General features: G+C 36.8%; 1 protein-coding gene across 1 annotated transcript in view; it reads left to right on the forward strand.

The window, feature by feature from the left end:
• Positions 1-12,200, forward strand: part of LOC110023327 — a 66,243-nt gene that overhangs the window by 21,841 nt on the left and 32,202 nt on the right. Inside the window, exons 14-19 of the mRNA XM_020722674.1 lie at positions 2,456-2,526; positions 7,844-7,946; positions 8,366-8,505; positions 8,652-8,806; positions 8,908-9,015; positions 9,184-9,359. Coding sequence (XP_020578333.1) covers positions 2,456-2,526; positions 7,844-7,946; positions 8,366-8,505; positions 8,652-8,806; positions 8,908-9,015; positions 9,184-9,359 — 753 coding nt within the window. The remainder of the gene's footprint in view (positions 1-2,455; positions 2,527-7,843; positions 7,947-8,365; positions 8,506-8,651; positions 8,807-8,907; positions 9,016-9,183; positions 9,360-12,200) is intronic.

Below are 12,200 nucleotides of genomic sequence, written 5' to 3' on the forward strand. Positions count from 1 at the left end.
CCCCCGCCCCCCCCCCCCCCCACGCATCACCGCCACTGCTAAGAAGAGTATTTCATTGAATGAAGGCCCTGCATTTATTGTACATTGGGCCAAGTAACTTAAAAGATTTTCAAATGCAATATATTACTTTTACACGGCAACCTTTTTTATCAAATCAAACATACTCTTAATGGATTTCTGAACCATGATTGTTTGAAGAATAAAGAATATTATTTACAAATAATTTGGTTTTAGTAGGTAATATTATATATGTGGTTCACAATCGTCATAATTATCTTTTCCTCATTTGCTAAGTACATGTAAAGCTGAAACATATAAACCTGTTGAGGGATGCCATGATGTTGTTCCTGGCATCTTTCTGATTCAAGTGTTTACATATGCCAGAAAACAAAAGATTTAGTGGAGAAATGCCATGTTGTTCCTGGCATAGATCTCATTCAAGTGCTTACTCATGTCAGGAAACTGTGAAGATACTTGAATTGATACTTTCTAATCTCCCCATTTTTTTGTTTGTATAAATTTGTTAAAAATTGTACATGCCTCATTATTCAATTTAAGTTTGAGAAGGTTTGAAACTTACTTGAAGGTTCTTGTTCTATAAATGAAGATGTAGTGATCATTTATGAGGATGAAGAAATTTGAATCGCATTGCAAACAATTTTGGTCGGATATGAAGCATTAAAGTTTTTTTTTTTTTTGGTAAATCAAATGCTTGAATTGCAAGACGAATCAAATTTTTTATTCTGGGTATTTCAAGATTAGAATCCAAACCATCAGGCTTCTCGGTTCTTCATATATTTATGTATGCATTTAGTTGAACAAGTTATCTGCCACCACCGAACTTTTTTCACGCCAATTAGCAGTTTCATCCTTTATTTGTTTTGATAAATGGCGGTGTTTAATTTTGAACTCTCAATTCTTTTCATGCAATTTGTACAAATAACTTATTGCATTTACTTTGCAAATAATTTATCTAAAATAAATTGTGACTATTGCATTTGGTAAAACCGTTTGTGCTCTTTGGGTGCGCAGCACTAGAATTTCCTTCTCTCTAGGCTCTATATGGGTGCCTTCCTATTGGTTTTTGTATATTCTTATGAAGGTGAAATGGATCCATGACCTAGAACTCTGAGGTAATAGAATAAACTCATGATTTTCTATTTAAGGCAACCAATTTTAAAATTCATTCTGCAGAAGGTAAATCTTAAACTAGGGTATTTCCCTGAAATACAATATCTCTGAAATAGTTACTTGTAATTAAATATATCAATGTAAGTGTGTTTATTTTTTGCTCACATTTATTTAATTAGTTTATGAAAAGGTAACATTTTCAATATTATTCTATAGAATAAGAATAAGAATCACAGGCAGTTCCCCTCTATGATAAGTTGTAATCTGTGCAATAAGCGTCATGATAAGTAAATAGAAACTAATAGCCCAAAATTACAAGTTACACAACTGTACAAAATTCTTAAGGTAGACTATTATACAGGTAGAGTAGAGAAGGGCAGTGACAGATGAACTAGGTTAATATAACCGATTGATTTACTTTCCTGCATGATGGATGTCAAATTTAATTGATAGAACCCATAAATAAAAAGAATATTGAGCTAAAAACTATTAAATTTTTTAAAAGAAGATATTCAGCTAAAAACTATCAATTTTTTGTAAACTGAACATATTTATGCTTATATTTTTTTGCATGTATTGCTGAAAGGCTGGAATGCAAAGGAGCAACTTTTAGCATTTTAGCAACGCTACCCCATTAGAGCAACGCTACCCCATTAGAAAAAAAAAAAAACTCATTTTAGTATGAGCCATTTTAGTTGGTAGCTGGTAATAATTAAATTTTTTTTACATGTTTATTGTATCATTTATTTTAGTTCTATTTCAATGCGTAGAACTTTTTTGAAAAATGGTTATATCCTGCGATTGCAGGGTTTAGAGAGGGGTTGGTTTTGCAACTTTTCCCTTGCATTATAGAGAGGCTTTTGCTTTTACTCGAATCTGTTAACTCTAGGTTACAATGAAAGCAACCGACTACTGCTCCAATTCCACCCTCTAGAAGCTTTTATTATAGAGGATATTTAATATGTGATTTTTGTATTTTAGATATCTAGAACACCTTTAGCAGTTTTTTTCCCCTCTTGAATCAGTCTCAATATTTGAATTTGGCTTTGGAGCATGTTAAGTTTTTATGTTGCAGTGATGATAATTTTGATGTTTTTTTTTGTATTTCGACAATGTTTTTAATATAGTACGAGCTTGATTCATCAATTTTATCATTTCCATTTCACTTTGTTTGCTTCATGCATTTCCTAATTTTGAAAAAAGGGAAACTATGGAATATGATGCATTGCATATTATTATAATATATGCGGTATTTATCTTGCCACATTACTTGAAATTATTGTTTTCCTGCAATTCTCTTTTATTATACTTTGTTTTGTCTCAGAAATAAAGGAAGATGAAGCTGAAGATAAGCTACAGGATGTAATTCGGGAAAGGTTTTCTTCATTTGGTGATGTATGCATCATCTGCAAATCAAGAAATTGTTAGTTCAAATTTATGTTTTTGACAAAGCATGTTTTTTGATTAATCATTTATATTTTCAATCGTTATGCTACGAACTTTGCTTGCTTTGCTTGGAGTAAGAATTACTTGCCATTTATTTGCTTTGTTATGCTGATTTCAAGTAATGTTTGCTGCATAAATGCTGCTATTTTGAGACTGAAAAATTTTTATTTAATTGTCCTACTTTTCTTATTGATTCTTTTTGAACATTTCTGATCTCCTTTTGAAGTGTTTTGAAAGTTTTTGACATAAAGCTTTTTATGACAGAACTTGTTTTATGCACTATTAAGAACATGGGCATAGGCCCCTTTTTCATTTTCGATTTTCACTTTGTTTTTTATTTGCTTTCCTACGACATGAATTGCTTGATTTTATAGTATATGACATGATGTAGCCTTGGGCTCTGTTTGGGGCAGCTGCAACTTATTAAGAAGCTGCTGATGAATAATCTGATATTGTAAAAAGCTGCGGTGACTATTACAATTTTTTTTTTGTTTGAAAAAGTCAGATCGCGGCTAGGAAGGCTCCCACAACACCTAGCTAGAAGCGGTGGGAAAATGCTGGTTTCAGCGGCAGTTTTTTCAAGAAGCTGCCAAAATGCAGTTTAGCCAAATGACCAAAACATGGGTGCGGTACCGCACCATCGCCGCACCACTGCGCCAAACGGAGCCTTAGTCTTCATCCAGAATTGGATGAGTTCAAGGTGACAAGAGTCTTCTTATGTAGCTCATTTTCTGTCTGGACTTCTGACGTAGCTCTACGTGCGGCGGAAGTTATTTCTGGGTTATTTTCAATAATCCTGAAATAACTCAAAAATAACCCGTGGTCTTTATTTTTGGGTTATTTCGAAATAACTCAGAAATAACCTGAAAATAACTCAGGAATAACCTCCGCGACACGTAGAGTTACGTCTGGAGTTCGCACAGAAAAATTAGGCCTTCTTATGTGAACCTTATGGATCTTTGAGGACCTCAAATTATCAGCCTTGGAATCTTACTGGCCTTAGACATGTAGCTTATACGTCATGTGTTCTTTATCCCAATGCGTAGCATGTAAAGCTTGTTACCTTTTAGTACAAGTCTTAATGAGGATGGAGAAGATGGCTGATGTGGATAAGTAAAAACTAATGTTGTTAGAAGATGCTTAGAGAATGTGTTAAATAAGCAAGAATGAACATATGCAGTTTTAAAGGGAATTAATATCGACTGGTTCATGAAGCTAATTTAGAAATAGTTTGCACAATGCTACTGCTAACGGTGTTATGCCACAAGTTTGTTATAAGATCAAAAGTTGTTCCAAGAGTCCTTTATGTTCAAATAGTCAGATTTCGTACTCTGTGATAAATGGAAGTAATCTGAGTCAAACAAGTTCCTCCGGCCTTCTGATAATAAGGTGTCCATCGCGGTCTCTATGGTGATCCACATTGGATGGCCTATGCTTGAACTATTCATTGCAAGTTGGGATAAATATAGTGATGATGATGTGGATTCAATCATTAATAGCTTTAATCATTGGGGGGCTCATATTGGGTCATATTTATTTCCAGTCACATAGCTTAATTATTTCATTGACAGTCTTGGTTCGACATTTAATATCTGCTCCAAACCTTTTAGTCTTGTCTGGCATTATAAAAATTTCTGATGCTCTTAAGAGGAACCAATCGTTCTTTTATAAAAATGATATAATGGTGTTGCCAAACACAAAATTTCATCTAGCTGGACAATTTAGAGTGCATGCCTTGTTAGTTTTAATTTTAGTGTAATAACAGAAGCAGTCAGATGAGTTTCTTGTGAAAGATATCTATCGTTTTAGGGCTTTAAAAAGTTAGGAAATTTACATACATGCCACGCAAATCTAATTTATTTACATATCTGCCACCTATACTTTCATATTTTTTTTATTAACACTTTGATGCCATAAACTTATGCATGAAAATGTGTATTTCACTTTTAAAAAGTACGTAATAGCTGTATTTTTGATTTGGTGTTAAAGGTTTGAGTGTTATGCATGTAAATATTAAAGTATAGGTGTTAGATATGTAAATACATTGAGAATTGTGTGGTATGTATGTACATGCACCTAAAAATTTTTCATTCCCATTGAAAGTATAACCTAATATATAAGGATATATATATGTATGAATGTATGTATGTTTGTTTGTATGTTTGTGTATATATATCTATATATATATATATATATATAGAAAAAACCCGAGGGCAAATATATTAATACGAAAAAGATACAGAAATGTTGTATGAGAAGACCTAAAAGAAAGCCGAACTCATACAATACAAAACTTAGATAAAACAAAGATATAAAAAGGTTGAAAAACAAAAATCCACAAAAGGGCACAAAAATGCTAGGGACGTCCCACTTTAGTCCTCCTGTCTCTATTTCTCGAAAGTGAGCCGACTAACAAATTGGCAAAGTGTGTACCATTGCCCGTAGTAACCAAAGTATCATCCATCAAATTCCTGTACTCAAGTAGATTTTCATTCTTCTTTTTCCTCCTCGATGTATAGACCTGTCATTTCTCATCTGATTAGTATATTCCAAAGGTAGTCAGATAGGTGTAGGTCGTTGCATGTCTTGATCCCCAGGAGCCTGAGTAATATTAACATCTTTCTGGACCTGATGAGGCGGTTGTGAAGCAGTAGAAATATTTCCACCTGTATTATCAGTGATAGGTTCTAGGGCAAGCGGAGTTTGAAGAAACTCCCTCTCCTCCACGATAGGAGGTTCAAAATCTAGGGCAAGCAGAGTTTGAAGAAATTCCCTCTCCTCCACGATAGGAGGTTCCAAAGACGAGGGAGCTACAACTAGGGATTGAATGGTTGCCATATTGCCTGCCTGATCAGGAGGAGATGGAATCACAACCTCTAGCGGAACAGTTTACTTTTTTGGTCTGAGTTGGGGGTGTAAATGGTGATATTGAGAATTGGAGTGTCCGAACATACGACAATTCGAACAATATGATGGAAAATGTTCAATCTCTACTTTCTGCCAATATTCATGGTGTTGTGTGCCCAACCAGATTTTCTCAGAAGCGAGTGAAATGATGTCTCTTTCAACAAGTATTCTAGCTTCAGAAGGACGGGACATATTAAAAGTAGAAATGTCCGTCTTGAGTGGCTTCCCATAAGTTGAGGCAATAAAGTACAATACTTTTTGAGAAAAAAAAAAAAATTTCAGAAAACCGAAATGATTGGCGGTTCCGTCTGTGGGTCAAAATCCACAGACAATTTCAGAATCTTCATTGCTCTGTTATGAATCCATATTATCCTTCTAGCAAATAATCGCATTTAATCTTTTTTATTGCTAATTTGAATAAGAATGTGTCTCCCATCTAATAATCCAATTTTCCATTCCCCAGCAAGGTGCATAAGTTCAAATTCTTTGCGAATGAGTTCCATTTTGGGATGACCCTATAGAAATTTCCCAATCAAATTCAGACGACAGAAGGAAACAATTTGAATACCTTCAGCTTCTGTAAAATAGATGGTAGGCTTCCCATTCTTCTTACCAGGTTTCTTGATATTCTCCGCCCACTCAAACGAAAGAAGGAAAGACGATGATTTTGGTGTGCCTGAAGTGTGGACACCGGCAAGGGCAGCTGCATACAATTTGTCTGAAGCCATCCTCAAGGATAGGTGCGATGTTTAAAGAAGAAAGCAGACATGAAAAAAAAAACGCGTCCAAATAGCCAAACGATTCATTGAGACCGAGCGCAGTCGTGATCGCGAGCGGCGAGACTTGTCGCAGAGGAAAAATCAAGCGCAGAACTGCGAGACGGGCCGTAGAGGAAGAATCGAGCGCAGAATGGGAGACGAGCCTTGTTTCAGAGGAACGGGGGAGACGAAGAGCGCGAAGACGCCGAGAGGAAACACGCGAGTGAGAGAGAGAGCGAAGCCGTAAACTGTTGCTAGGGTTCGCCATCGGGCAAAACCCTAGCAGAGCCGAGCGAGTAAGACGACGCCATCAGACATTATATATATATATTGAAAAGCCCAAGGGCTAAATTTATTAAAATAGGAAATATACATAAAAGTTGTATGAGAGGGCCCAATAGAGGCACCCTATTCATACGATACAACACACACAAACATCCCAAAAGAGAAAAGATATAGGGAAACCCAAAAAAAAAAAGTACCAAAATCGCAGAAAAGAGTAGTGACGAGCCAGTTTAGTCCTGTCTCTGCCTCTAGCTCTAGGGCGAGATCCAGATAACAAATTGTTGAGTGCCGAGACATTTCCCAAATTAACCAAAGTTTCGTCCATTAGGTTCCCAAGCTGAAGTTTGCTTCCAATCTTCTTATTCCTCCTTGAATAGATTTGTCATTCCTCCTCAGAAGACTGACTCATTTGATCATCGTGTTGGTAAATAGAACGCCAGACAGATAAAAGTTGATGAGCACCAGAAGATGGATTGTCAACTATTGCAACGATTGTAGGTTCAAGTGTGTGTGAAACATGAAATGTCTCCTCTTCATTTAATGCTTCCTGCAGCTGAGGAGGGTTTGAAATTGTAGGTTGTTCAACAGGGTCATCTAGCTTCTCATCGATCGCAGAAATAGTATTTTCAGAGGGAGGATCCACAGGGGCGATTAGCTTAGACACCATAACCTGTTTTGTGGTAGTCCTGCACCTCCCCCTCGTTGCTACCCGCATCTCGTGGCTGCCATCATCCCTTACGATTGCCCCTATCCCTCTAGCAAACCTACGCCACCCAGTGGAATACATTTTAGAGGTTTTTACTTGTGCCGTGTATGTTTTGTGTTGTTATTTTCTGTTGAGCTGTGTTGTAATCCTATTTTTTATTAATAAAAATTACTTTTGTGTATACACTATATTTCTTATTAGTTCCGGAATCATTCTTTTAAGTGTCTAACCATCGGATCTCAATGTTTTCTTAATTACACAAAAATTGGATCCTTCCATCATAACTAGTTTTTTTTTGGTTTTATAATGTTGCTTCTAAGTATCCTCTATTTTTTTAATATTCGATAGTACTCCATGACACTTCCCATCAGAACATGGATTGCATCAGATAACTAACTTTAAAGCGGTTCTTTTTTGTAGATGTGATCCTTTTAGTAATTTGTTGTACATTTGTCTTTCTCAATTATTTCATTTACCTACAGACTAGCTTTTTCTTTTGTTGTAAAATAATTAACTTTTGCCTGGCAAATTCTTTTTATTTATTTCTGTCGACCTCCTTTGATTTGCAGACTGCTTGGTTAATTTTATGTATTTTTGAACATTCCTGTAGGACCACCATGCCATTGATATTCTTGTAGCAGAGATTGATATTTATGAACTCTTTTCATTTAGACATTGCAAAGGGAGAAGGACAAAGCTTGCGCTCTGTGAAGGTATGCTTCTTTCTTTTTGGATGCTTTTCACTTCTTTTAAGAATCCTTTCAGTCCATTATTTCATTTAGAGAAGTACCACCACATCAAAGTTAGATCTATTAATGCCATCTTTTGAAAAAAAGTTATGGTAGTCTTCTTTTGAGCTTTGACCTTTTGCTTCTTAATTGTTCTTAGACTTGCGTTTTTTTTAATATTTATGTGTTGGTTGTGGCCTTGAGGAAGGGGCATGGAAGGCAGGAAAGTTGGTGTCCACAAAATTAATTTAAAAGAATTTTTATGCATTAATGATACTATAAACAAATTCATGACTCGTTAAATAAAAACATTTAGAAAACTACAATTTCACTTGGTAGTGAGCACTTTGGCTCGTGGCTACTTTTGCTTATAACATCTTCATAATTTATTTATTGCAATTCAGAGCTTGAAGAAAGGATGCATGATCTGAAAAATGAACTGGAAGGATACAATAGCGATGGCTCTGATGAAAGCCAGAAAAGGAAGGCTCTTGATGCATTGAAGCGGATGGAGAAATGGAACTTGTTCAGAGATACTCCCGAGGTTTACGTTTGTATACCTGTCTTTAGCTTATATCTAAAGGCATCACTGATTTCATGATAGAATTACTTTTATGTTCAAGCTTGGGATATTTAAGATAGCTTTTGGTTGTTTCTGTTGACGTCGTTGTAATTGTTTTCCCTTTGCAGGAATTTCAAAGCTATACAGTTGCACATGATACATTTCTAGCTCATCTGGGTGCTACATTGTGGGGTTTTATGAGACGTGTTGTTGCACCGTCAATGGCTGATGGGGCATACCATTACTATGACAAAATATCATTTCAGATGTATTTCATCTCACATTGAGGTTGAAGGCCTAAGGATTGTTTTTTTTCTTTTTTTTTTTTTTTTTTTTTTTTGGGTTTTTGAGTCGCTGTGTTTCTTCCACACTGCTATTTTTTTCACAGAAAGTGAGAAATATGAAGAAGCTACCTGTAAACCTGAAGGCACTTACGGATGGTCTTTCTTCTTTGGCTGTTGCTTTTCAAAAGGTCATGTTTAGCCAACACCTGTAAGCATTCTTTATCTGCTGTTTCTAATTTTTATTTCACTAAAAACCGCATGGATTTTTTTCAATAGCCGATACTCTTAAGATCCTATATTGGAGTTCTAAAAATAGTTGATATGGTTTACCCAGCATTCCCTAATAATTATCGACTTCAATGACCATAAATTCTAGGCTGGCACTTTCGGAAGATCCAGAACTTACTATGGCCTTTTCAGTTGCTCGACGTGCTGCTGCAGTTCCACTTCTGCTAGTTAATGGAACGTATAGATTGACCACCCATGCCTATTTTGATTCCTCCATTTTGCAACGGCAGTTACAGAAACTTAGTGATCATGGTTCTCTAAAAGGTAATTTTCTTTCATTGCTGTTGACTTATCCTTACAATTATCTTAATTATCTCAGCAATGAAATCTTATTTTATTGTACTTGGTCTGTGGAGGTTCCTTGCTCTTATTTCAGTACTCTTTTATGGTTAAATTAGCAAGAGGTATTAAATCTGGAATACTAACCTAACAAAGGGGCATTACTCTATCGGATGACTGTTTTTTAGGCCCATAAGCACACCTAAGGGGAGGTCAATGTTCGCCAAAGCGAAAATAATATTATTTTTTAATTTGTTAAGAAATAAATCAAATTTTATTGGAAATAATCGGGTGATTTCATATGAATGAGAGGCCGTTTCTTGAGTCCTTCGTTAAAATACGAAACCTAAAATACTTTACGCTGATAAATAGGCATGCATATTGAATGTTTTGCTAAGTTTTAGAAAACCTTTTACACAACGCTAATTGCTAAAGGCATTGTTGACTTCAATATTTTGAGCTACAATTTGTTGGAGTGCACCATAGTGTGTGCTGGTTGACCAGATTTGTAGTCCGAATAGTTGCTCCATGTTGACATCCTTTGAAATAACTGTGGAATGATGCGCCGTTGCATATAGTTATCTTGAAATTATGCATGCATATGGTCATGATGATGGTTGTTTACTAAGGGCCTTTTTGGCAGCACTTTTATTTTGTTTTTGTCTTTTTTTTTTTCTTTCTTTTGTTTTTTAAAACATGTTTGGATAGTATAAGTTTTGTATGTTTTTATTTTTATTTTTAAAATCAAGCCACATTGTTTTTAAATACACTTAAAACACCAAAAAGTTATTTTGAGTATTTTTAATAACAACCGCCGTAACCAAACATGTTGTAATTAAAATCAAGCATAAAAAAAATTTAAAAAAAAAACAAAAGAAAAAGGTGATCCCAAATGAGGCCTAAGCAAATCTCCATCAGAGGGATTTTTCAAATTCAAAGCTTTCTTTCCATTAGCTAGTCGGTTCCCCACTATTTGCTCTAAGGCGTGAGCTCGAATCTTTTTTTCCCCTAACTGTGGAATTACGCTCATTATTATTTACTTTAATTCTATTTAGTGCATGCTATATTTAGTCATAGCATAAAAAGGGTAATTTCTTAATTGTAGGTATTTATGTTTATTCCATAATTATAAGAATTACTTAATTGTAGGAAGATTTCTTTCCTCTTTTTTATCTCTTGTACTCGCCTATTTATAGGTGAATTATCTATGTATTCAGTGAGAAAAAGGATTATTCAAAATTCACATGGTATCAGAGCTATCAAAGGGAAGCCTCTCCCGCTCGGCTCGATCACGACCATTCTCTCCCGCGATCGTCCTTGACCGAGCGTTGCCCTAGTTTGCGTTTGCCCGATCGTCCGCATCCGAGCGCCGCTCCTTGTCCAAATGACCGATCGCGCCTCTCTCCGATCGTCCGCGTCCGCGTCCGATCGTCCGTGCTTTTCCGTGATCGTCCGTGCTTCTCCTATTGTGCTTCTCCCGCGCCAACTCTTCTTCCGCGACCGAGCATAGCCAGTTCCAGCCGTGCTCAATGGCTAAGTACGACCATGCCGCAACTCGATTCCTCCTCCACTAGTGATGTCACTTCTAGCCATCCCTCCGCAGCTGGGTCTCCATTGCCCAGCAATTCAGACAGTAATTCTGTCCTCATCACCAGCCACAAACTCACCGGCCTGAATTACCTCCAATGGTCGCAGTCAGTCATGATGTTTGTATGCGGCAAAGGCAAAGATGACTACCTCACTGGTGATGCTCCAGCTCCGATGACGACAGATCCGTCATATAAAACTTGGAAATCCGAGAATAATATGGTTATGACCTGACTTGTTAACTCGATGACACTTGATATTGACAAAAATTTTCTTCTCTATGACACGACTAAGGAAATCTGGGATGCTGCCCGTGAGACCTATTCTAGTGCGGACAATACAAACGAACTATTTGCTGTTGAGACCATTCTTCATGACTTTCGTCAATGTGATCTCTCCGTCACTCAATACTTCAATACTCTTACTCGGTATTGACAGCAATTAGATCTATTCGAGGTGTACCATTAATTCTGTCCTCATCACCAGCCACAAACTCACCGACCAAAATTACCTCCAATGGTCGCAGTCAGTCATGATGTTTGTATGCGGCAAATGCAAAGATGACTACCTCACTGGTGATGCTCCAGCTCCAATGACGATAGATCGGTCATACAAGACTTGAAAATCCGATAATAATATGGTTATGGCCTGGCTTGTTAACTCGATGGCACTTGATATTGGCGAAAATTTTCTTCTCTATGGCACAGCTAAGGAAATCTGGGATGTTGCCCGTGAGACTTATTCTAGTTTGGACAATACAAGCGAACTATTTGCTGTTGAGACCATTCTTCATGACTTTCGTCAATGTGATCTCTCCGTCACTCAATACTTCAATACTCAATTAGATCTATTCGTGGCGTACCATTGGAAGTGTCCTGAAGACTGTCATATTTCGCCAAATCATAGAACATAAATGCACCTTCAAATTTCTTCTCGGCCTCAAATCTGAGTTTGACCAGACTCGCTCATGGATTTTGAATTCGAAACCTCTTCCAACAATTCGTGAAGCTTTCTCCGATATACGCCGCGAAGAGAGTCGCTAAAAGGTCATGTTAGGTGCTTCCTTGTCCACTACAGCCCTCGACGGGTCTGCACTTGTTGCTCATATTCCATCCACAGACAATCGCCAACGCCTGGGCCGCCCTTGGTGTGACCGCTGCCGCCGTTCTGGCCATACTCTGGATACGTGTTTGCGGATTCATGACAAACCCGCCAAAGGGAAACCCAAACGAGATCATC

This window comes from Phalaenopsis equestris, unplaced genomic scaffold (assembly GCF_001263595.1).
Source record: "Phalaenopsis equestris unplaced genomic scaffold, ASM126359v1 Scaffold000224, whole genome shotgun sequence".
Lineage (NCBI taxonomy): Eukaryota > Viridiplantae > Streptophyta > Magnoliopsida > Asparagales > Orchidaceae > Phalaenopsis > Phalaenopsis equestris.